The sequence below is a fragment of the Micromesistius poutassou genome, assembly GCF_964030765.1.
Source record: "Micromesistius poutassou genome assembly, contig: SCAFFOLD_3334, whole genome shotgun sequence".
Classification (NCBI taxonomy): domain Eukaryota; kingdom Metazoa; phylum Chordata; class Actinopteri; order Gadiformes; family Gadidae; genus Micromesistius; species Micromesistius poutassou.
The window spans coordinates 1-26,456 of NW_028180439.1; the positions used below are offsets into that span (position 1 = coordinate 1).

A 26,456-nucleotide genomic window follows, 5' to 3' on the forward strand; every position below is an offset into this window, starting at 1 on the left:
CATTGGCTATGTCCTCAGCCAATCAGAGAGCTTTCTACGTTCCATAATTACCATCTGCCTCAGTTATCTATTTGACTTTGGCATATTTGACGCTAAATACAAGTTGAACCTTAACGATATTCCTTATTCAGCCTACAGCGCGCCCTGTCACAACGCATGGAGCTGTGTTTGTGTTTGACCGTCTTTTAATTGGTTTATTTTGTTCACTTCCCCTCACAGAACAAGGTCACGTCGATCACGTTCCTGTGCGGGAAGGCGATGGAGGACCTCTGCAGAATCAAACAGGTTTGGCCACTCGATGTTTCCCTAACTTCAAAGAGAAGCTAGTCCATGGAGGTTTAGGAGATTAGGGAGCAGCCAATGCACGCCCTTGTTGGTAATGCGCTGGTGGCAAGACTGGAATTCCGTGGAAAATCCATTGACATCAAAGTGCATCTTTCAGTACAGAAGGAGCCGTCAGAGCAGCTCTCTTTCAGCGCAGCTTTAAATAACCAATCAATCCACCCTGTGTCTCATGTCTTACTTTGGCTTTTATTCCTTTTTTAAATAACAAGTACATTTGTATGATAAATAACGATGTGATGGAACACCAAACGAGCCAGTGATGAGCCACTGTTCCAGATGGAATTCGAACACTGTGTGATAAGAAAAAAAGCATTTTGGGCTGAGAGTCAAGTGTCAGAAAAGCAAAGCATTCTCGCAGGACACCGCAGTCAGACCATTGTTTGACGTCACGAAAAGAACGCCACCTGCATTCGCTGCAGAGCGGAACGGTCACATACACACATGTGTTTTGAGGAGAACGGCGAAATCATAGGATTTGACCCCTTTTTTTTCCTCTACTTCTCTCTTTTGCAGACTTATTTCAGTAACAGTGATAAAACGGCGTCGACTCCTCCCGTTGACGATCATATAAGACAAACGATCCCGTTTAAAACCTAAAAACGATTGCGGTTGTGGGTTCACCGGCTCTTTTAAGAGACGGTGCCAGGTAGTTCCCATCAGCGGTTTGGCCCTGAGCTATCCCTCCTTCCAACCCCTCTCCCCCCCCCCCCCCACCCCGACCCCCCACCACCAGGTGGACCTGGACTCGCGGCACATGGGCTGGGTGACCAGCGAGCTGCCCGCGGCGACCACCACGTGGTGAAGGTGGAGCTGAAGGGGCCGGAGAACACACTGCGGGTGCGGCAGGTGAAGCTGATGGGCTGCAAGGACGGCGAGAGCGTCAAGATCGCCGGGCAGATCTCGGCCAGCGTGGCGCAGCAGAAGAACTGCGAGGCGGAGACCCTGCGCGTCTTCCGCCTCATCACCTCCCAGGTCGCTCTCTTAACACTCGGCAGCACTCGACATTCAGTCGTTATTCACAAACAAAAACGTCTCAATTGCGGTTTTTTTTTATGTCTCTTCAGTTATTTTCTAGCTTTTGTAACCCAATAACAACTGTCTTCATTTATTCATGACTTTAATGGTGCTGTTAAGCTGCCACTAAACGGACAGACGGAAACTGCTGATACAGAGAGAAAGTGTCAACCAAGTGAAAGACCGTGAACCATCTCATAACTGAAGTTCGATCTGCATCGATCTGCGTAGGTGTTTGGGAAGCTGATCTGCGGCGACGCTGAACCCACTCCGGAGCAGGAGGAGAAGAACCTGCTCTCCTCACCGGAAGGAGAAGACAAGGTGTGCTCTCCCTCACCGCTGTAACCTCACCTGTCGTTGTATTTTAGGTTGCCTTTTGAGATCTGGCTATGGGACAAACAGATGGAAATGAGCGTTTAAAAGCTTAACTCTGGCTTATTTACTGCATGAAACTTGTTTGTCAATCGATGCGCGTTGTCCACTTTACCTTAACGCCGCGTCACGTTCACGTCATCACAGCTCTGAATCGATGTGGTGTGTTTCTATTCAGGCGCCGTCTGACGCGGACCTGAAGGAGCACATGGTGGGCATCATCTTCAGCCGGAGCAAGCTGACCAACCTGCAGAAACAGGTGAGGAGACGGCGGCACCTGGGGGGAGAGGGGCTGTCTGGTGGGACGACCTCCTTGAACCTTGGTCTGAGACACGCTCCCCCCCCCCCCCCGATGATCTTTTTACCGGCCCACTCTCGATGTGTCGTGATCGTGACCGAGGGAACGTGAAGCCAAAGACTCGAGTTGGGTAGACTTTAGGGCTGCTCGATTATGGAAAAAATCATAATCACGATTAGTTTGGTCAATATTGAAATCTTGATTATTGAAACGATTATTTTTGAGTTTGAAAACATGATGCATTTATTCATAATTTCTCTCCAAAAAAAAACACTTTGTAAATGAAGTATAAGGTCATAAATAAAGTCCAGATATGAATCCAGCTGTTCTGCAATTTCTATATAAAATTTAAAAAAAAAAATCGTTTCAACTCGATTATATTAGTTTGGTGATCGTTTCACTCTGAAATCGCGATCAAAATTCGATTAATCACCCAGCCCTAGTAGACATCGTTAATTTAAACTAACACAGCACTGGGGCCGATACGGACAGCGAGGTTTCACTGTCCCGACGTGGCGCCTCTGACCGGCTGGATCAGGATTCAGGGGGACGCCTTATTATTGTCCAAACGATCTAACAAAGACGGATTCACTGACGACACACCAAAAAGGGTGGCTTGCCTCCGGCCGGACTCACCCGACAACGCTCATGACTCCTGCCGGTTTCCCCCCCCTCCCACAGGTGTGTGCGCACATCGTGCAGGCCATCCGCATGGAGGCCACGCGCGTGCGGGAGGAGTGGGAGCACGCCATCTCCAGCAAGGAGAACGCCAACTCGCAGCCCAGCGACGACGACGCCTCGTCGGACGCCTACTGCTTCGAGCTGCTGTCCATGGTGCTGGCGCTGAGCGGCTCCAACGTGGGCCGGCAGTATCTGGCCCAGCAGCTCACCCTCATGCAGGACCTCTTCTCCCTGCTGCACACCGCCTCGCCCCGCGTGCAGAGACAGGTGAGGGGGGGGGTGAGGAGGGGGGGTGAGGGGGGGAGGGAGGGGCTGTGACATGTACGCGCATGTAGGTGCACGCGTGCAGATGCACGGAATGAACACGGGGGGGGGGGGGCAACGTATGCGTCGTGATACTCAACTGGCACGCCTTGTCACACACACAGGCATATGCACGGCACGCACACTCACACTCGCACAATGGGGAAACCGTATACAGGTACCGCCCTGTGATGTCCCCCGGGGGCCCTTTTTGAAATCCCGCAAATGTTCGCTCGACGTGACCCAGAAGGTGTTAAAGTACACTAATGTATTTCATCGTCTAACAATGTTAAAGTATCCCGGTGTAATGTTTTTTTTAAGTATTGTAATCTGCAGCACCACAGTGGGATGCTCTCTCTGACCACCTTTTTCATTGCTTCCCAAAACGGTTTGAACCGCTGTAATCAGAATCAGAAAAGGTTTATTGCCAAATGCATTTTCACGCAAGAGGAATTTGTCTTGGTCTTCAGTGCGCACAATATTTACAAACGATAAACGGTAAACAATAAAGCAAGTACTGCCGTCAAGAACACAAGTCCAAATACAATAAAATTTCCAAAAGTAAAATAAATTAGAAAGACACTCTATATACAAATGAACCGTGATAAGAAGAATAAAATATACAATTGTGCAGAATGATGCAAGTAGTGCAAAACTTGTTGTCATCATCCCTGACATTGCGTCATCACCTCCTCCTCCTCCTTCCCCCCCCCCTCCCACCCCCCCCCCCCCCCCCCCACCGTAGGTGACGTCCCTGCTGCGGCGGGTGCTTCCCGAGGTGACGCCGGTGCGCCTGGCCAGCATCATCGGCGTCAAGGCCCTGCCGCCGGCCGACATCAGCGACATCATCCACTCCACGGAGAAGGGCGACTGGAACAAGCTGGGCATCCTGGACATGTTCCTGGGCTGCATCGCCAAGGCGCTCACCGTGCAGCTGAAGGCCAAGGGCGCCAGCATCGCCGGCACCGCCGGCACCGCCGCCGGGAAGGGCGTCACCACGGTGACGCTGCCCATGATCTTTAACTCCAGGTACGCCCCCACCCCTCCACCCCCCCCGGACAGACCTCCGCTCGGACCAGCAGCCCGGAAATGTATCATAGGAAGGAACACGATTATATCACATGTTTTATTATATTTGATCCTGTTTAAAGATGTATGCTTTTGTCAAATATTTATATTTTTGTATATTTTATCACATTCAAATATATGATATGGATATGATTATATAACGATGCTTTTTTGATGCATTATATTATATATTTTATTACATAATATCGTCTGCACTGTGTCGGTTTCCCCGTCAGCGGCCTCTAGTGGCTTACAGTTGTAGCTACAGCCGTGATTAGAATAACAGCGCAGGTTTGATATTTCAACGTTCAATATCGTCATATAATACATACAATGAGGACATTGCTGTGTGTGTGTGTGTGTGTGTGTGTGTGTGTGTGTGTGTGTGTGTGTGTGTGTGTGTGTGTGTGTGTGTGTGTGTGTGTGTGTGTGTGTGTGTGTGTGTGTGTGTGTGTGTGTGTGTGTGTCGTCATGGTTTCCAGCTACATCCGCCGCGGGGAGAGCCACTGGTGGATGAAGGGCTCCACGCTGCCCCAGATTGCGGAGATCATCATCAAGCTGGTCAAAGACATGGCCGCCGTGAGTCACCACCGCCGCCGCCGCCGTCTCTGTGCGTCGGCTGTCCGCCGTCGTCCGTGTGAACGAGGGCTGTGCGTCGGGAGCCTTCAGGACGATTCAATATCGATTTCTTAAGCCAACGAATTGATTATTTTCGATACTTCGGAATTCCCCCCACGATACGATTCGATACTTCTATTCAATCTTTAATTTTAATATCTATCAAATAAATCAACAAAAAAAATGATCATTGACCTTTTATTGAGAATACAGAAACAGAATTCTATACACACTTTAGTGCTCACTGTGCAGGTCTAGTACGGAAATTAGCCTATTAACTGTAAAGAAAAATCATATATATATATATATTTAATAATCAATACTCTTGCGGAGGAATCGATGCATCGAATCGTCAGCTGTATAATCGATGAATCGATACAAATCGATTTTAATATTCACACCCCTAATGCAAACGACACAACATACGATCATAAGTTTGGAAACATGACGTTCATGTCTTTGCGGTGTATGTATTTGCCTTGTGTCAAACTGCCTCACCACCACCACCACTCACTCACGCGGCTCTCTCTCTTCTCCCGGCCTCAGGGTCACCTCTCGGAGTCCTGGTCCCGGGTCACCAAGAATGCCATCGCAGAGACCATCATCGCCCTGACCAAGATGGAGGAGGAGCACCGCTCGCCTGTCCGCTGTGTCGCCACCACCAGGGTACGCGCTCTCACACACGCACGCACGCACGCACGCACGCACTCGCTCTCACTCTCGCTCTCACTTTCGCTCTCTCTCTTGCGCTCTCTCGCTCTGCCTCTCTCTCTCTCGCTCTGCCTCTCTTGCTCGCTTGCTCGCTCGCTCAGCCTCTTGCTCGCTCGCTCACTCACTCACTCAGCCTCTCTCTCTCTCTCTCTCTCTGCCGCTCTCTCTCTCTGCCTCTTTGCCTCTCTTGCTCGCTCACTCTCACACACACACACACACACACACACACACACACACACACACACACACACACACACACACTTATATTGTATTTTATTTATATTTCAAGCACAGAAATGCAGTATGTCACGCAAACATTTCACTGCACATCCTGTATGAGTACGTGACAAATGAAACCCTTTGAATCTTGACTCTATCCCCCAGTGTGTGTGTGTGTGTGTGTTAACGTGGTGCTCTCCTGTGGTCCGTCCCCAGCTGTGGCTGGCTCTGGCCTCGCTGTGCGTCCTGGACCAGGACCACGTGGACCGGCTGTCATCGGGCCGCTGGATGGGCAAAGACGGACAGCAGAAACAAATGGTGAGAAGAATCAACCAACACACGAATGCGTGTTGAGTCAGTTTTAATATATATATATATATATATATATATATTGCCATAATATAATGTATCAGGCCTGTTTGTTTTGTGTGTACAGGCCTAAATCTGCATTACTCTTAGTGATCAATGTAATGAGCTGGTTGTCTGCCAGTGCAGAAGTCTTGGCAAAATACTATATTGGACAGTCACTATGTAGTAAAGGGGGGGAACAAGTGAGCCAAACGGAACGCAGCAGATACATTCTAAATAGACGCCTGTTGATTATTTATGGCGCATTTCCACCGCAGGGTGCGGGTCGGTTCAGTCTGCAAAGGTGCGGCACGGGTCGCGTTTCCACCGCCAAAAGTGGGCGTGACCCGGACTGAGCCGTACTCGTCTCGCAGTACTCCTCCGTTGGGGTACTGAGACGCCTGAAAGGGTCCCGGCAAGTTTGAGCTACACACGCCGTCCGTTGATTGGTCGACAGAATCGTCCCTTTCCGTGTGACAGGGGGATAATAACAAACAAACTCAGTACCCGCAAGGTATTTCTGGACAACGGCGAAAGCGTTGTTTATGGAAGAAAATGTTGCGCAAAAGTTTGCCATCCTTCTTGGACGTCCTACATTGTTACTCTTTGTTCATTGTGCGCGTTCTTCTTTTTCCTTGGATTCATTAGCAGGCCACACTGTGTCGGGCTGCTATGAGATCATGACGCTTGTGGCTATCGCCGTCCGGCTTAAACCCCGCCCCACCATAAGGGTGCTGGCGGCGGTGGAAACGCGACACGTAACCGAGCTGGGTTATTCCGCACCCTCACTGCTGAGCTGAGGCGTGCTGGGTCCGAAGCGTACCCTTGCGGTGGAAATGCGCCATTAGTGGGCCAAACATGGAAACACTTTCCCCTTTTTTTCCCCCCCACATCGCAGCCCATGTGTGACAACCACGACGACGGCGAGACGGCGGCCATCATCCTCTGCAACGTGTGCGGGAACCTGTGCACCGACTGTGACCGCTTCCTCCACCTGCACCGACGCACGCGCTCTCACCAGAGACAGGTGAGCCCCGCGTAACGTGCACGCACACGCACGCACACACACCCATCACTTGTGATTTCGATCCCAAGTTCCTCTGGGGTAATAATTAACGCTTTGCATCGCTTATTGCGATGACGTGATCGTCGACTTGAATCTCTTATTCACAACGACCCTCAGCCGTCTCTGCTCCTCACCCTGTCCCTTCCTCAGTGGAGGGCGGGACATGGGTGGGACCGGACTCGTCCATTAGTGTAACCCGTGTCCATGTGTGACTCGCATGCCTTCGTGAGCCCAATTCTTCCTGGCTGGTCTGCAGGTGTTCAAAGAGGAAGAGGAGGCGATCAAGGTGGACCTCCACGAGGGCTGTGGGAGGACCAAGCTCTTCTGGCTGATGGCTCTGGCCGACTCCAAGACCATGAAGGCCATGGTGGAGTTCAGAGAGCACACAGGTGAGCAAACGTCCCGATGAATTGACCTTTTATGAGGACGGAAGCTGAACTGCGATTGTGACACGTTTTGGAGAGTCTTCCGGAGAACATGGGATTCAACTTTGTTAATGTTATGTTGTCTGACAAGCTTTCATCACTGTGCTTATTTGTGCGCATGTGTTTGCGCGCGTGTGTGTGTGTGTGTGTGTGTGTGTGTTTGCGTGTGTGTGCTTTGTGCGTGTGTGTGTGTAGGTAAACCAGCATCCAGCAGTTCGGACGCCTGCAGGTTCTGCGGCACGAGGAGCGGGACGGAGCTGTCTGCAGTGGGCAGCGTCTGTGCGGACCCAGACTGCCAGGTACCCACTGCTCTCATGTCACACCTTCATAATGAATACCAGACGGGGAGAGTGGCCACACTCAGTTTATAGACATTAAAGGGAAGGACTAGGTTATTTGTCCCTGATGCATTTAAAACCTACTCGCCAGGAGTAGCTGACGATATGAAAACCGGTATATACGGAGACGTAGTACTTTGGGCAATACTAAGTTTTGCGCACGTAGACGTAGGCCACTTGACTCACGGCTGCCTCTGTTAAGCTCGTCAAACGAGACGGTCCTGGATGAAAAAGAGGCAAATATATATTTTTTGGGGGGGTATTATCATTTGTCGATTTCACAACGAAGGCGAGGCAGCGGAGGCATCCGTCACACAAGGCACGTCACTCTGCATGGCCTCGTTGTGCGACTCGTCCATACGCTCGACACCTGATGATCTTCCTCCTGTGGCTCTTTAACCCGTCCTCCTCCTCCTCCTCCTCCTCCTCCTCCTCCCCCTCCCTACCTCCTCCCCCCTTGCAGGAGTACGCCAAGCTGGCGTGCAGCAAGACCCACGGCTGCGGACACCCGTGCGGCGGCGTGAAGAACGAGGACAAGTGTCTGCCGTGTCTGCACGGCTGTGACAAGAGCACGGGCTGCCTGAAGCAGGACGCCGACGACATGTGCATGATCTGCTTCACCGAGGCGCTGTCCGCAGCCCCCGCCGTGCAGGTGGGCCACGCCCCCTCCACCCCCCCTCCCCCTCCCCCTCCCCCCCCCGGGGGACTAGATGTCAGAGGGGGGGCAGCGGGGTGGGCGGCGGGGGGGGGGGTGGGGGGGAGTGCCGATACGATATGTATTCTGATTTTGTACACTTTTTTTTTTTTTTTGGAGTGGGGGTGGGATTATTTATTTATGTCTTTTTTAATGTCCAATGTTTTATGTTTTTAAATATATTATATTATATTTATATATATTAAATATTTTAAAAGAAAAGAAGAAAGAAACTCTTAGCATTCATTCGATTTTATTAAGATTCCGTTGACATTTCACCAAAACAAAAACAGACTACTAAGACCGAAAAAAAAAATGAGAATATATATATACGTATATAAATTCCTATTAGTTAAGAAGGGGTTCTTGGATATACATGGGTAAGATCGAACACATTTACTAAATGTGTATTGATTCCGTCTCTAGCGCACTTCTGCTGATTCATGTTCATTCACCACCCGCCATGAAAATCAATAATGTCCGACAGATTACGCTTTGAAAAATGTTCTCCCCCTTGTTGGTAAACAAAATCCACAGGCATCAGCGCCCCCCCCCGCCTCTTTAATGGTTCACGGCGTGTCCTTCAGAGCTCTGGTTAATCGGCCCGTTTGCTCTGCCCTCCTCAGCTGGACTGCAGTCACGTGTTCCACCTGCAGTGCACCAGGCGTGTGCTGGACAACCGCTGGCTGGGACCGCGCATCACGTTCGGCTTCATGTCGTGTCCCATCTGCAAGGTACTGAACGCTGACGCCGATATGGATTTGTCCCTCCGGAGAGAGGAGATGAGCCGCCTCCACGGGATACATCGCATAGAAACCGTAGTGACGTACAGAACGCAGAGAACGCGTATTTTACATCCACACACACAACCGCACACCGGATGACCGGATGTGAGTTTGTCGGCCGCAGTGATGGCAGAGAGCAACTGGGCTAGGGTTAGGGTTAGGGTGGGTTTTCCTTTTGTTAACTATACCTACAACAGCGTTGTGGTGTGTTTTAGCTGGTCTTTTTTACATCTCAACGTGTTGGTGTTGCTATTGCTTTAGTTTAGCATTGGACTCTGAATCACGACTAAAATGCATGTCGTCACTTAGTAACTTGCAGTTTTTTCCCCGCTTTTTGTGTCTTTTTGTTGTCCAGAACAAAATCAACCACTCTGTGATCAAGGACCTGCTGGACCCCATCCGGGAGCTCTACGAGGACGTGAGGAGGAAGGCCCTGATGAGGCTGGAGTACGAGGGCCTCCACAAGAGCGAGGCCATCACCACGCCGGGGGCCCGCTTCCACAGCGACCCCGCCGGCTTCGCCATGAACCGCTACGCCTACTACGTCTGCTTCAAGTGCAAAAAGGTACACACGCCGCGCCGGCACCGACGACGACATCGCCTCAGATGAGCACATGTACATAGCCATAGCAACCGGTACGGCGGAGACCAGTGCGTCGCACGTCGGACATCGCCCCCCCCCCCGCACATCGCCTAGGGCTGGGCGATTAATCGAATTTTGATCGCGATTTCGATTTCAGAGTGAGACGATCACCAAACGAATATAATCGAGTTGAAACGATTAAAAAAAAAAAATAGTTTTTATAGAAATTGCAGAACAGCTGGATTCATATCTGGACTTTATTTTCTATCTGACCATTCTGTGTATATTTTTAAGGGGAAATTTCGAAGTTCTCATTTACAAAGTGTTTTTTTTTGGAGAGAAATTATGAATAAATGCATCATGTTTTCAAACTCAAAAATAATCGTTTGAATAATCAAGATTTCCCCCCCCCCCCCCCCCAGTGATGTCACCGGAGGGTCCCTTTCACATGCGCACACGGCGGCTCCAGTTTCTGGATTGTTTTTTAACCCCTACGTGTCACCCTACCGCAGGCCTACTTCGGGGGGGAGGCGCGATGCGACGCGGAGGCGGGCCAGGGCGACGACTACGACCCCAGCGAGCTGATCTGCGGGGCGTGTTCCGACGTCTCCAGAGCTCAGGTGGGGGCGTGGGGATGGGTTTGACAAGAGCCTGTGGGGGGCGGCCAGGGTTAAAATCCCAGTCGGTTAAAACCCTCAGTCTTTTTGTATTTCTGACCTCGGACCTTCTCGTCTCTTCCTCCTTTTTTTTTTTTTCTCTCCCAAGATGTGTTCCAAGCACGGCACGGACTTCCTGGAGTATAAGTGCCGGTACTGCTGCTCCGTGGCGGTCTTCTTCTGCTTCGGCACCACCCACTTCTGCAACGCCTGCCACGACGACTTCCAGCGGATGACCAGCGTCCCCAAGGAGGAGCTGCCCCACTGTCCCGCAGGTACCGCCGTCCGTCTCCCCCTTATCATTGTGCACACGCTGCTGCTGTGGCTACGACAAGTGCGCATTCTCCTCACCGCGGTCGCCTCATAACTACTACTACTAACACTACTGTATTATGGTAAATTATGGTATGGTCAAATACTGAAGGTAACAACAGCGGCACAGTTGCCTTTGGCTAGCGATCACCTGATACGGTGTATTGGTAAGGCACTAAGAGTTGGTGTGTTGTCGGGCCCCTTGCCACCGCAGGTCCTAAGGGGAAGCAGCTGGAGGGGACTGAATGCCCGCTGCACGTGGTGCACCCGCCCACGGGGGAGGAGTTTGCCCTGGGCTGCGGCGTGTGTCGGAACGCCCACACCTTCTAGGCCACCGGAGGAGAGAGAGACCCGTACTGCTTGTTGATCTACTGTGATTCCTGGCTGTCGCTGCTGTGGACGCTCAGCCCCCGGACGTTGGCCCCTCCGGCTGTGTGCAAGCCACACTGGAGGCCCCCCCCCCCCTCCCCCATCACCCCCCACCCCCCCACCAACCCCCACCCCCCCCCCCACCCGCTGGTCAAGCTTTCTGTTCACTGGACTACAAACAAGAGTGCCAGGGTTCTGCTACAAAGACACACTCATGGGTCAGAGCTCTCGGGAATCGCGGTAAACTTAATGAAAAAAATTAAAAAGTTATGTTTAAAAAAAAAAAATGTATATGAATTAAAAGAATACTTGTGACGTGTTTTGCATGCGGCCGTTGTTCTCCTCGGCTTCCATAGGCGTCGCACACCACCCGATAACAATATAGTGACGATTAAACATGGGATATAAAATACATTTGCATAAGGCAACCGTGGAGGGGACGTGGGTAGAAGAAGAAAAAAAACATGGGCCGTATTTCCAGCTTCCTAAATATGAATTAAAAGATTTTGTTGTATGTAAACTGACTTTTTTCGTAATCCTGTACAGTATTGTCCCCTGTCAAGTGCATCATGGGTTGACGGACAAAAGAAAAAAAAAAAAGATGTGTGGGTGAATAAGACTGTTAAGAATGTCAAGTCTGGGAGGAAAATAGTGTACGATTTATCTAATCTTGTATATAATGATAGTATCCAAAATAGCTGTATTCCGAAGTTGCTACTCTCCACTTCAGTTTTGTTTGATATTCTGGGTTATGTTTTGAGCCAGAACTTTTAATGAAGTGCAATACTGGGTGTGCCTCCTCTTCTGCAGCTGTTATAACTATGGAATGTATGTCAATAAAGGCCACTGTACATTTTTATACAGTAGACACAGTTGTGTTTCATCCCCTTTAAACTGTCACTTATGTTTTTTTTTTCTGGAAATGCAAAAAAAGAAAAGAGAAATAAAGTTATAGATCTGGGACATGGAAGCCATTTTCATCTATAGCACAGTTGTATCCAAACTTCCCCAGGAGTCAATTTTCAAGGAGTGTTCACTGCACAGTTTGAGGCCAGTAAATTGCACCAAATATTAAAATTAATCTCTAATGTTATTCCCGAGAAGGAGATATGGTGTGTGGGTCAGAGGAAGAGTGACAAAAACAGCTGCTGTTATATATATCTAAATATATATATTAAAAAAGCATAATACTTGTGAATCTGCTCTGTAATATCTGTGGTGGATGGAGTTGAATGGTAATAAACCAGGTTATCTGTTTCGCAGACAACAACATTGTGTGATTTCTTAATGACTAACAAAAGTGTTGACCATTTAAATAAAATGTAAAACACAAAGGGACTAATTACAAATGTGCTATTTGCAGTGTAAACACTTACAAAACCACCCTTCCTAATTAGAAAGAGGGCATAGATAATTACTTTAACGGCGGCAACTAGCTGTGAGGTTGCAGATTTCAACCAACTTAATAACCTCTCCTGACCCCTCCCTTTCCAAACACTATGGGGGCCCGTACTGGCCCGTATTGTGTAAGGTGCCAGCAGGTACACTCACAGAAATTAATCATGGTAGAGTTTATTTTTATTTTTTTTCCTCATGCATTTGTCAGGTGAAAACTAAATGTCAAGGGAAAGAGGCGGTGGTTGAAAAAAGTATTTAGATTGCTTATTAAGTTCACTCGTTGCGTGTAATGGTTTATTCGTTTCCCTGTATCATTTCCTTAATTTAGAAGACAGTTTAAAAAAATAATAATAATAAAAAAAAGAAGTATAATTTTATTTTATTTTTTTAATAATAAATAAAAAAAAATTGGACCTTTTTTTTTGGACCTGCACGCAGGTTTTTTTTGGACCTGCACGTGCATGTTGAATACATTCAGTGAGAGACAGAGACGAGAGAGGACAGAGACAAGAGAGACAGAGACAGAGAGAGAGGAAAGAGAAAGAGAGGACAGAGAGAGACAGGGGACAGAGTGAGAGCGGGAGATAGAAAGAGAGAGGACAGAGACAAGGGAGAGAGGGGAGGCACACAGATGAAAAAGTCTCGGTGTTGATAAAAATATGCAACTGCCATATCCATATTTTAACACCAATAAGACGTCTACCTTAGTGAGTCAGGGCAAAATACTGACATGATTCGATTGACCACTAGGGGGCAACAAAAGGCGGGTTCCTCACTGCAAGCCAAGACCCCTTGTGCTGCACCATGGGCCCCTGCTAATAGCATACTACAGTCAGACCCTTCACACCTTTGCACAACCTGATAATAAACACGGGTTGTCATATGAGTTGGGGACCACACAGGGTGTGTGTGTGTGTGTCTGCTCCAGTAGATCTACAAGAATGACACTCTCAAACTTGTGTTTTAATATCAATAGTTTTCATCAAAGACAGCTGATAGCCTGACTACTAACAGTGTGTGTTTAAAATGTTTGGGTATAAAAAATATAGACTTGGGAACAGCGTATGGACACGGGAGAACCAATTTCAAATGGTGACTTTGGAAATATTAAGTTTGTTTTTGTCAACTTTTTGTATTAAAGTAATATTATTATTTCAGTGGTTTCCATTTGAGCTAATTTCTAGGCATATTCCTAAGAGTGCAAATCAAACGCCAATCAAATCACGACACCTCTGGCCAGCGGAACCCGGCGGGCCTTTATGATGTCACCGCCTCAGTGATGTCATAGCGATGCCTCTATATATAAGTCACCGCTCCTCGGCCCAGTGCTCAGTGGTGATCGACTAACGAGAGCGACTAACGTGGCATCTTACCATTTAGTTACCTTGCAAAGAGAGAGAGAGAGCTCCACTATGGGGAACCATCTGGGACAGGAGGGAGAGCAGGATGACATCCCAAGAAGGGGCTACGCTATGGTGAAAGTTACACTGCAAACTATAGACGAGGGACAGGAGGAAGAACAGGTGAGGAAGGAGAGGACAAGGACACCAACCGCACACGCACACTTTAAGTGTGCACATTTGTATTCTTTAAAAACCTGTGGTTGTTCATAATTATATTAAGTTAAGGTCAAACTGACTTTTTTTTTAAAGAAGTGCAGGCACACACACACACACACACACACACACAATTGAACACATTTAATATCAGTACTTTATAAAAAAGATAGATAAAATAGAAAGATAAATATGTTTATGCATGTTTTTCTTTAACTTTTTCAATTGGAAAAAACATCAAAATGATTGATTTATGCTTCAGCATATTTTAGCCTTTTTCAAAAGAATGTATACCCAAACATTTCGGTCGCCGCGGCTACGTCGCCGTGACGCCGTGGTGATGATCCCCTCCAACAGGAGGGAGAGGCCTCCACCTATCCGGACGCCATCGTCCCCTATCTGGACTCCTACTCCTCCTATTCGGACGCCTCCTCCTCCGCCTATGAACCACTCCTCCTCCCCCTTCTAGGGACTCCACCTCCTCCTATCCGCTCTCCGCCTCACCGCCAGCGGAAGAACACCGGAGAGCGGTCAGGAAGGAGAGGACACCGTCGCGGACCGACTGAGACGTCTTTTGGTTTCCCCTCCGGGGTCTTCGGTGTGGGTTCATGGTTAACCCGGTGCGTTCCTGACCACGGTGTGTTGTGTGTCCTAGGTGGTGACGAGATGGTGTCACACTGAGGACGCGTGTGAGCCGCAGCTGTTAGTCCCAAACCCGGACCACACCGCCCCGGAACCAGGTCAGACCGCCCTGGGCCCAGGCCGGACCTCCCATGAACCTGGTGAGCTCACTGCAGTGTGTGTGTGTGTGTGTGTGTGTGTGTGTGTGTGTGTGTGTGTGTGTGTAGTTTGCATTCATCTTTTGAGTTTTCTATGTCAGCATGATCACGAAACATTTACTGACCGCCTCTCACATTAAAAGTCACTGATATATAACCCACAACAGCAACAAACACACACACAACAGCCACTATGGTCATCACTCATCATTAAATACAGTTTTTGTTGTTCATTTCTGACAGGACGCCGGGTGGACGGCTCGGGCCCCTTCGAGGCCTGGCTGCCACCTCCCAGAGACGACCTGGCCCAGGTCATGGCGAGCGTGAGGGTCCGGGTGAAGAGACTCAGGATTCTGAGGGTTCGGCGAGCGACCATCGCCCGGCCGTATGAGGAGGAAGAGAAGCCTTTGGGCCCCCCCCCCCCTTCACCCAAACCCTTCAGACGCAAGACGGCCTGGGCTGAACCCCTGAACGCCACTGAGGCTGAGGGGAAGGGCCTCAGGCCTAGTTTCAATAAGTGGCTGAACAGGATGAAGGGGCCCCTGTCAAGGGTGGCTGCCCTGTTCCGGTGCGGGGCAGATGAACAAGTGCAGTGCTTTGAAGAAAAAAATAAATAATAATAGCACAATAGAATGTAAATACAATAAAAAAAAATACATGTTTGCCGAAATCTTTGTTCTCTTGTGTCTGTTTATAGATGTATACGTATATTATAGATGTATACGTATACTAAGGGTATACTAAAGGGTCTTTCCTCACCTTCCTTCACACACACACACACACACACACACACACACACACACACACACACACACACACACACACACAAAAGTGTGTTTAGTACATGATCTAAAATAAAACAACTCTCAAAATAGTCATGCATAAAATGATCTTACATTTATGTAGAACTTCAACTTGAAATATGTTTTACAAGAACTCAAAGAACATCAACCGGAGAACTATGTCCACTCAACGCCAGCTCGACTAATACATCGTGAAAGAAATCTCCTCCTAATTGGCGCGAGGTTTGAGTGACAGGTCTGATGGCCCTCCCTCGGCCCTAATTACTATTGGACAGGTTCCCATCTCCCACCCCTTAATACTAACGTTATTGGGTCAAATCGAAACGGGGCGAAAAACCGCCCAATCTTGCACTTTCTGTAGGCCTACTTGCATTGAGTAAACAATTGTTTACCGTGGTGGGTTGAGAGCACTTGTCAATCAACGTTACCAATCTAGCTAGGACCACCATTGATTGGCCGAACCTGCTGTTCATGTTTCCCACAACATGACATTTCTAAGTCATTCAGCTTTTATTTTGTAGCGAGTAACGGATGTGCAAAGGGACAATTTATCGAAGTAAGTCGTCAGTCAGTCAGTCAGTCATTATGAAAAATGACCCCCTCCATAATGAGAACAAGAGGTTTAAATCACAATAAAGTTAGGTTGAGAACAGAACAATATTCTCTTTTGTATTGTAGGCCTACGGGGGAGTTTATTAACATTATAAAAGGGTCCAAGTTAGGCCAACAATTCAAAACGTGCACTGTGCACTGTGAAACTCACACTCACTCAAAGTTCAAAGATTGAACTTTCCGTGCGGCCAGGAGAGCATTAAATGGACAGGCGATCCAATTCAGGCCAAAATGTGTGCCAGTATAATGTAATAAATAGACAATTTACCTATTAATTATGTGTCATGGATGTGTTCGCCAGTAACTATGTAGAGGGCGAGAAGGTTAATTACTGCCGCTAATTAGGTGGAGTAGGCCCCTACTGGCCCATAGCTATGGGGCTGATGACCACTGATAATGTCCATTAAATGGAGTGATAATGCTCGAAGCGGGTGATATATGGTATTAATGAACAGTTGTAAATAAACCAAGGAGCTACCAGTGTGCGCTGCACTGGGCGTGCAGTGGTAGGCCTACTGCATCGCACAGGTGCTTACAGCGAGCAAGAGAAAACAACTTAAAAGACGCATGATGAATTCGCGGTAGAATCAACTCCTCAAACTATCTGGATTGCGAAATAACATAGATGAAGACTTTCATCACAGGACGGTCATGTGTCCTTCTAAAAGCAATCATGTTTAATTCAATTACTATCTGACTTGTACACGAGGCAATTGATTGAAACGGCGAGCTTACGGCGCCCTCTAGAGGAAGCCCATGACTTCTGTCGTGGGCAATGTGATCCTTGCTGGTCACCGTGTTGTCAAACGTTACCAAAAGGTTTTCACTAGTGTACCAGATAAGGAAAATGCATATCCTTAAAATGCATTTAATGCTATTTTAAAGATTCTTTCTCTTTCAAAGTACATTGACATCAAACTTTGAATGAAAGATGTCATTATAATCAACATTCCACTTAGATTTCCCAATAATTGCAACACCAAGGGTAATCATATTAATGAACAACATTGTGCTTGTCAATTATTTACTGGCCTAACTGATACTAGCCTATGTAGTTGTTTGATCTCTGTATAAATGTAAAGCAACCCTTTTAAACGTTTCTCCAGCCCTAATTTAATTGTTAAACTGAAATTAATTATATTTAATCAAACTAATCAATGTCCTTTTATTGTTTGTTAGTACTGTATTCGAATGTATAGTTGTGTGTAGGCCGATACATATATACAGGTGCATCTCAATAAGTTAGAATATTTTGGAAAATGTACATTATATCGATTTATTACACCCAAAGTCAAATATTTCAAGCCTTTATTTGTAATTATCATGATGATTTTGGTTTACAGCTCATGCAAACGTCCATATTGTAGACTCAAGGTGTCACAGGTTTCCTGAGACTTTCAATGGTCTCTCAGTCTGTTTCAATCCGCTTCACAACCATGGGGACGACTGCTGACTTGACAGTTGTGCAGAAGACAGTGATTGACACCCTCCACGAGGAGGTTATAAGCCTCAAAAGGTCATGCTAAAGACGCTGGCTGTGAGTGCTGTATCCAAGCATAGAAAGTTGAGTGGATGGAGAAAGTGTGGTAGAAAAAGGTGCACAAGCAACAGGGATAACCGCTGCCCTGAGAGGATTGTCAAGTAAAGGCCATTCAGAAATTTGTGGGAGCTTCATAAGGAGTGGACTGAGGCAGGAGGCAGTGCATCAAGAGCCACCCGGCACAGACGTTTTTTTAGGTTTTTTTTTGAGTTGCGTGTCCTGAGTCCCGACAAAAGCCTGTCGGGACGCTAAAAATGTCCCGGTTTCCACCCTATGAAATGTGGTCAGCGATTACATAACCAACGTGGTCTTCTTATAGCCCAATCATTAACTAAAAACTAAATAGAAAGAAGCATGAATGAAGCATCCAGCATATGATTCAAAGGGGACACATATGTCAGAACCTGCACATTTTCAAAACGGCTTGTAATGGCTAATCACAATCACACTCACACCTGGTGGTATCGCCTCTGGGTCCATGGCTGTAGCGCGCCACAGCCATTTCCTCCCGTTCGTCCCATAATGCACTGCACTCCTCTAGTCACAACAACACATCGCCATTTCAGGGACAGGGATAGACGAATGTATTAGGTAAGCGTCTGTCAATACATTCAGCGGGTCATATTTTCACAAGACTCTTCAGTGTCTGACTGGGTTGTTATTTTTTGACTGATGCGATATCTTTGGCGGGTGCGAATGAGTGTTTCGAGCGCGGGGCCGGGTTGAACGTACAAGTACGGGATCTGATTTTTGTTTCTGCTGCAAAAAAGCTAGCAGGTCGGCTAGCTCACTGTCAACACAACAAGGTAGGACTCAAAGCAAATGACACATTTTACATTGTTTGAAAAAGGCTGCACAGCGGCAATATCAGTTGAACAAACGGGTTGTCGAGCTAAACTGCTATACTCCCTGTCAGTCCGACGTTGTGTTCATGGTATGTTGTGTTCATGTTGTGTTGTTGTTGCGTTAGCAGCCAGAGCAGGGGACACACAGCCGTCCACCTCAATTGAATACAAGTGCATGCATCGCAACCTATACAAAACAATTAACTATTAGCCATGTGAATGCACATTGAGTTTAATCTCACTTTCCTTTTATGATAAAACATTTTTTTTTCGTTCATTTCTTCTAACATGCAATGGAGGACTATGTGCCCTGTCTCTACTTATGGTGCATGTACACATCTGTGTAGCAGGATGAAGAGGGTCAAAGGAGACGAGGAGGAATGCCACAGCGCATCCCATGAAAGCTCACCGGAGGTTTGCAAAAAGGTCCGGAAGCAGCTGGATGAGGAGGACGCGCCGCGTGACTTCGGTTGTGTATGGACGCGGCTGCCTCAAGAAATTCTGCTCCACATCTTCCAGTACCTCCCACTGCTGGACAGAGCCTTCGCCTCGCAGGTGTGTCGCGGCTGGAACGAGGCCTTCCACATGCCGGAGCTGTGGAGATGCTTTGAGTTTGAGCTCAACCAGCCCACGAGTTCCTATCTGAAGGCCACCCATCCGGACCTCATCAAGCAGATTATCACGCGGCATTCCGACCATTTACAGTATGTCAGCTTCAAGGTAAGGAGTTTTTTTTTTTTACCTGAGACATTAGTCCTAGCATTGATTTTAAAAAAAAAAGAAAAAAAGGGATAATTTATTTTGAATCAGTGACGACTTTCCTCTCGTGTGCCCTCTCTTTTCTCCAGGTGGACAGTAGCACGGAGTCGGCCGAGGCAGCCTGTGCCATTCTTTCTCAGCTGGTGAATTGTTCTCTGAAAACCCTGGGGCTGATCTCCACAGCAAGGCCTAGTTTCATGGAACTGCCCAAGGTATACGTTATGCTGCTACCTGCAATGTGACTACAGCCAAATGGACAAGAGGGAGATTGTATTGTGAATGCAAACAATGTTGACACTAAAGCACGTCACCCATGTTTTCATGTACATTCTGCATTTAAATTTAAATTGTACTCACGTGTACAGATATATTATTGTTGTGGTTATTTGCATATTATTACAAATTTGTATCTATTCGTTATTATTTTACTGCACTGTTGCTGCTATCTATTGTCCAACTTTAAATCTGTAGGGTCTTTCTAGGGTACTTTCTAGGTTGAGTATTGCACATACTAGTGGTATGAGGCTCATTCTAACGGAGCAGTGTTTTCTCCCCCCCCCCCCCCCCCCCTCACACAGTCCCACTTCATCTCAGCGCTGACCGTGGTGTTTGTCAACTCCAAGTCGCTGTCCTCTCTGAAGATCGATGACACACCCGTGGACGACCCGTCTCTGAAGGTGCTGGTGGCCAACAACAGTGACACCCTGAAGCTGTTGAAGATGAGCAGCTGCCCCCACGTCTCGCCAGCAGGTATGCGACGGGGCCGCGGCTTCACACCAGTCGGCCTCAGGAGAGACTTTGAGTCTGTAATTCTGTACTGAACTGCCTATTCCATGTAATGAGTCATTTCAAGGCTGTGATTTTCTCCGGTGATTAAGAACGACAAAGATGTTTGTCTTCATGGCAGACTTGCAAACGCCTACAACTTCTTGGAGCCATTTAAATAACTGGCTGGAGGGAGATGCTTGTTAACTCAGGCAGACTGTTCTTCTTGTGTGGCAGATACTGGGGGACTGCTTCCGCGCAGGAAACGAGAAGCTAAACACCGTGACGCATGATTTAAATCGATGTCTGATTACCCCCACAGCTGCAGAACAACTGTAATGACTCGCCATGGCCTGTCCCTCTGTGCTCTGCAGGCATCCTGTGCGTGGCAGACCAGTGCCACGGGCTGCGAGAGCTGGCGCTAAACTACCACCTCCTGAGCGATGAGCTGCTGCTGGCCCTCTCCTCGGAGACGCACGTGCACCTGGAGCACCTGCGCATCGACGTGGTGAGCGACAACCCCGGCCAGCACTTCCACGCCATCAAGAGGAGCAGCTGGGACGCCATGGTGCGCCACTCGCCCAAGTTCAACCTGGTCATGTACTTCTTCCTGTACGAGGACGAGGAGTTCGGCCCCTTCTTCTGCGAGGAGACGCCCGTCACGCACCTCTACTTCGGCCGCTCGGTCAGCAAGGACGTGCTGGGCCGCGTGGGCCTGCACTGCCCCCGCCTGGTGGAGCTGGTGGTCTGCGCCAACGGCCTGCGGCCCCTGGACGAGGAGCTGATCCGCATCGCCCGGCGCTGCACGCAGCTCTCGGCCCTCGGCCTGGGCGAGTGCGAGGTGTCGTGCAGCGCCTTCGTGGAGTTTGTCGAGATGTGCGGCCGCCGCCTGTCCCAGCTGTCCATCATGGAGGAGGTGCTGATCCCCGATCACAAGTACACCCTGGACGACATCCACTGGGAGGTGTCCAAGCACCTGGGCAGGGTCTGGTTCCCGGACATGATGCCTACCTGGTGAAGGCCCAGGCCACAGACTTTGTTCTCAGAGTGCGTCACGTCAAGTGTGCATGGGAGCTGTAGAGGACTCCGTGGTTCTGTAGAGGACTTCCCTAACCATCTGTTTCCTTGTGGAGGGAAGGCTGCGGGCTAGGATGTGAACTGACGAGACAGACACATTTATACTCCAGCCAGAGGAATACTGTCTGTGGCTCGAGCTTCACACCAGAAGGTCCAGAAGGGGTTCCTCCTCCATGGGAGGAATCCAGGCCCGGATGCTTTATTTTGGACATTCATCACACACTTCAACAGACAGATAATTGTACCTGAACAGATGTTTCTTATGACTTTTTACATTTGAATTGATGTAAATTTGTAGCTTGCTACTAATTATCCGTATTGAGACATGTGGATGTTAGTGGCTGTATATATTTAAGAGATTATTTTGATTGTTTTGGAGAAATTCATGGTTCATTTTGTGCAACTCTGCATGTTGGAACACAACACTGCTACCTGGCTTCTCTGGCTGGTCAAAGGCAATGGAAGTCATTTGGCAAAAATGTGATGGGCAGGGTTACATATTGACCTGCATATGGATTCTCACATGTCAATTGTTCTTTGAGCCATTTTATTTTAAAGTAGGATGCTTACCCATCTTATTTTTCATGGATGCATTAACCACTAATAGAACAAAAAACAACATACATTTTAGCATTTCAATATAACAAAATGACAAGGCTAAACTGGTCAGTGTTAACTGATAACCATGGAAACACTTATTTAATAATATTAATTAATATTAACATATCATTACACATTTCGTAGCTCCTCTGGGGTATTCAGCAATTTATTATTATATTATTTTATTATTATTATAGTTATATTATTTTATAGTTATATAAATGAGATGAGCAGTTTTTAGATGACTATCAATTTCTAAAAGTATATCATTCAGGAATATAAGCTTATGATCAACAAAATTGCACTTAAAAGTTGTCTAAAATGTAATTCAATGAAGTATGGGGTGACAGTATATAGGGGTTATCTAAAGGTTACTTACTGAGTCAAAAAATATTTTTAATGACCATTGATTTCCTCCAGATATCCTAGGAATATTTCACCTGGCAGCAGACCGCAGCCATGTGTTTGCATTAACCTGAATCCTGTGTCTTTGGGGAGGGGCTGTGGGATGATGGGAGAGGATGGATCCAGGCCTCTGTGTAAAATGAAGGTGTACACAGTGTATAAGGCTCTCCTGTTTCAATGTATGTGAAAAAAATCCTCTACATTTCTAGATCTACTAAGCACCTTAAATGAAAACCAAATATTTTAAATCAATAGCTTTAAAGCAACACATGGGTTCAAGAAAAGGAAATATTTCCAGAATGAACAGCATTTATAAAATATAAATTAAGAGTTTGGAGGAAGCTTATTATAAAATAGCCTCCACTTCTATACATCAATAGTGTACACTGGGATAATCTGCACTGATAATCTATCCGTCTCTCAGGTCTGTGGAGGCATATATGTACAAAAACACATTAGTGTCTTCTTCTATTTGCCTATTTGTGAACTTAGCCCTGCCGGCTCTCTCTCTGGATAACTGCCCTCATACCTGCCCAGGTGTAGGCATCTCTCTGTATACATTTGGGACGGAAGAGACATCCTTTTTTGAATCACTCAGCACATCATGAACCACATGCTGTGGTTCCTGTCAAAGGCATCCATTTGTTTCAGGAAGAAGGAAAGAGGTTTGGCAAGTCAGATGAGTCAAACGATTGTATTTTTTCCTCTTAAGAAGGAAGTGAAGTGCATCTGTATATAAAATACTATGTGTTTGATAAAATAGAAAATGTGTTTCTTTATGTCAGGTTTTCCAATTTCCATCACCAACTGGCTTTTGTGATTTCTATAAAAGCAGAGTTTCCTTTTGCTAGATGGATTTTTATCTTCCCGTTGTTGTTCATGTCACTAGAGCTAATTAACCAGGTAATTTATTGAAGTATGGATACCGCTTTTGTAATTTAACTGGTGGTCTTTCAGTTATGTGTGCAGCAAACAATCAATATGAAGAGCTTTTTAATGTTTCGCCTATTTCAGTGGGTTTTAAAGCTGTAGATTATCCATTTTATTTTTGGATAATAATGTTTTGTTTTTTATTTTACATTTTCATTTCGTTTTTAAAACGTTGATTGTAAACCATAACAGATGAAAACATTTCAAATGTTTCTGTGTTCCCTCCAGTTAGAACAAATATTCTTGGATCACGTTGATTCATTTTTTAAATGAATCCAACTCAAACGTGAGGATCCATTCTTTGTTTTTGGTTTTGTAAGCAGCAATAGTTTAAACAAATGTATTTTCCTTAATCAAGCATTTTTCTGAAGAATGAAGAAAGGCTTTCATTGAGTTAGCATAGCAACCGAGATGCCACCTCATCATTTAGCCACTCCTGAGCCCAATTTTTGTTCGTTCAGTTTTCCTGAAGTAAATTAAATCAAAGTGAACTGGTACTGACCAAGCAGCCATTTTAGCTTTTGTTCTGTATGGCAAATGTTTTGTCAAGTTTGCTTTCCTGTCTTGAAATTAAATCAATTGTTATGGACATGTGGTCATGGAATAAAGAATTGTGAATGTATAGGTTTCCTTTTGAGGATTTCTAAACAGTTAACTTTACAACTACTAATTGTTGATACGGAAATACCAAATGAACATTAATACCAGGGCTTCCAACCCTAAGGATTGTGTACTTTCGGATTAGTCAATCAGACTGACTTCTGATTGGTCAATGTTTGGGCATTTTCATGTTTTTAATTAAATACATTTTAAGTCCAAAGACACAATCATGGCAAAAGGGTGGGGGTATATCTCATGAAGAATTCAGTGCAGGTCAGTCATGGACTTCAGCCTTGGGTCTTGGCTGGGGATCAAGAATTTCACCAGAATAAATTTGGCACTAATCAATAGCAAGTGATCTCAATTACTACCAAGCCACTGCTGACCATGTCTTTTTTATTACGCATGTGAAAAAATGAAGTTTTTGCTATTGAAAACACTTTGTAACACAGATGTCCTTAAAAAGCACAGTGTTTGAGGCAGCAGGTAATACATCCATTGGGTTAAAATATCAAGAGGAAAAATGTATATTACAATATACAATTTGGATACGGTCATCTGACTAGATCCTATAGAAAAATACAGTCTGAAATTGTCAGACAACTCCAATAATTACAGTGGTAAACCAGGCTTGGCATTCAATTCTTAAAGCAAACGGAGAAACAGAACACATTAGAATACGTTAGGGTAAGGGAACCTCCTCGTATACGATTTGCATATAGGGTGGTTTCATCGGCAGATGCCAATACTCAGAGTTGTAATAAAGGTAGAAGTTCTTGTGCACCACCACCTTCTCATAAATGTCCACTAAACTAATGGCAAAGTCCACGTAGGACTGGTGGGGCCTGAAGGTGTAGTAGAATTGCTGGATGTCTGCCGCCAGGTCCTTCATGGAGGGCTGTCCGAATATGGCGCTGTCGTTCCCCAGGTAGGTGGGTTCTCCGCTGTACAGGTAGACCTTGGTGTATTTGGTCGCGGAGCGGCTGGACAGTTTGGCCCCGAGGTCGGCCAGCTTCCTGTAGGTGCGGTGGACGAACTGGGAGCAGTCGAAGGACTCGAACCACGCCGTGGCGTTGGGGCCCGGGTCGGAGCGCACCGTCCAGGTTTCGTAGTAGATTCCCGTCTGGTTGTCCTCCTGCACCCACTGGGCCATGTCGTTAAACGTGTCACCTGGGGGAGGAGATGATCATAGGGTCCATAATGACTTTATGGCTTATTCCTGGTCTGTAGCTTCTGCTTGCTTTCCAGTTTATTTGCATTTTTAGATGTATGTAACCTTTATTTGTCAGCATAACCACATCGCACAAAAAAGATGACAGTATGAAAGCCTTAGTTTTAGGAATCATGACTTTTTATAAATAGCTACACTTCATAGTGTGCCTAAGATATTTGTGAAGCCTTTCTCTCACCAGTGATGACTCCAATTTTTTCCAGGGTGCCATTTTGAGACCAGTGCACGTCATCTATGCCCTCGAAGAAGCACGCAGCACCCTGGTTGCACCAAAACGGAGCGCTGGCGTTGGCTCTCAGGTGAGGGAACGTGCAGTTGCCCAGCTGGAACAGCTCGTACCACTCCATGGTGTAATTGCTCTTGGTGTCAGCACTGCTGAATCCGATGGCATCATGCATAATATGCTGTATAATAACAAAGACAGACCTGCATATGACGTGTATGACGAGGACTCCGTGATGCAAAGCATAAATTACTTACTTAACTTTTTCTACTTACAAATTTGCCCATTAGATCTCCATACTTGAACTCCCATACTGGTGCTTGCAGTCGATATACTGAAATTTGATCAGTGTCCCTCATGTAGGGTATTCGTCCATCTCGATCACCAGTAGGGCAAAATGGGTACAGGGCTTCGCAGTACGAGTCCACAGCTGGCCGTTCATCAACCCGCCTTTGACAAAATTACATGTAATACAAGCATTTAAAAAAAAGCATATAAAAGTTATCGTAAATATTCGAGTTTTGTCTCTCGTATGCAGGGAAGGCTATCCCTTCTAGCCTTCCCTGCATCCTCATCCTCATCACGACGATGAGGATGAGGATGCAGGGAAGGCTATCGGAATTGTAGCAAAGTTTCCATGCAAATCACATGATTGTTGAGCTAGTCCAGTGGGACCCCATCCCGAGTCAGAGAGGTTCGCAGTACCTGTATGGGACGGGCCACCTCGACGGCTGTTGAGAGGGAGGTCTGGTGTGTGCCCTCACATAGAGACACGACAACAGAAAACCCAGAAGTGTCGGTAGAAATCTCATGTCAGAACTTAGCACACGGGAACCGTATCAAAAAGTTGGAAGGAAAGTCATCTGTGAGCCACTTCCCTATAGACAGTCGGTGACGTGCAGGTCACATGGTCTTGTTTATCATGTGCAGTCATGCGGTTGAGGTTAAAGAGTTATCCCCAAAAATATATACAACCAGGTACAACCAGTAGGAAGTTTTTTATTTTGTTATTAAGGTCAACGATAATTCCAATTATATAATTTATTTGTGAATTAAAGGCAAGTGCAGACGTAGGCTGTCTCGATCATTAAAATATAGGCCTAATGATAATAGGCTATATACGTTTTG

At 46.7% G+C, this 26,456-nt stretch overlaps 3 protein-coding genes across 4 annotated transcripts; 2 read left to right on the top strand and 1 right to left on the bottom strand.

Moving 5' to 3' along the window:
* Positions 1 to 219: 219 nt before the first annotated feature.
* Positions 220 to 12,062, top strand: LOC311370804 (E3 ubiquitin-protein ligase MYCBP2-like; the record flags this gene model as incomplete). The annotated part of the gene is made up of 18 exons (XM_084489110.1): positions 220 to 285; positions 1,117 to 1,317; positions 1,591 to 1,680; positions 1,910 to 1,990; positions 2,711 to 2,977; positions 3,759 to 4,042; positions 4,564 to 4,660; positions 5,246 to 5,365; positions 5,846 to 5,947; positions 6,876 to 7,004; positions 7,300 to 7,432; positions 7,664 to 7,767; positions 8,270 to 8,458; positions 9,127 to 9,234; positions 9,641 to 9,850; positions 10,381 to 10,488; positions 10,634 to 10,799; positions 11,051 to 12,062. Coding segments are annotated over 18 exons (2,571 nt in total), but the record flags the coding sequence as incomplete, so codon positions are not given.
* A 6,406-nt stretch (positions 12,063 to 18,468) lies between these two features.
* On the top strand, positions 18,469 to 23,775 carry LOC311370798 (F-box/LRR-repeat protein 3-like). 2 transcript variants are annotated; one of them, XM_084489105.1, is made up of 5 exons: positions 18,469 to 18,699; positions 19,086 to 19,458; positions 19,587 to 19,709; positions 20,076 to 20,247; positions 20,637 to 23,775. In XM_084489105.1, the coding sequence occupies exons 2-5, from the start codon at positions 19,090 to 19,092 to the stop codon at positions 21,278 to 21,280; spliced, it is 1,308 nt and encodes a 435-aa protein (XP_084345231.1). In that variant the 5' UTR covers positions 18,469 to 18,699; positions 19,086 to 19,089; the 3' UTR covers positions 21,281 to 23,775. The 2 variants fall into 2 exon arrangements, with proteins under 2 accessions (XP_084345231.1, XP_084345232.1); XM_084489106.1 differs by having other exon boundaries at positions 19,089 to 19,458.
* Positions 23,776 to 24,043: 268 nt separating this feature from the next.
* Positions 24,044 to 26,190, bottom strand: LOC311370802 (bis(monoacylglycero)phosphate synthase CLN5-like). The gene is made up of 4 exons (XM_084489108.1): positions 26,034 to 26,190; positions 25,604 to 25,778; positions 25,284 to 25,509; positions 24,044 to 25,044 (listed from the first exon to the last, which is right to left on the bottom strand). Exons 1-4 carry the CDS (start codon positions 26,138 to 26,140, stop codon positions 24,557 to 24,559), a joined length of 996 nt encoding a protein of 331 aa, XP_084345234.1. The 5' UTR covers positions 26,141 to 26,190; the 3' UTR covers positions 24,044 to 24,556.
* Between the last annotated feature and the right edge of the window lie 266 nt (positions 26,191 to 26,456).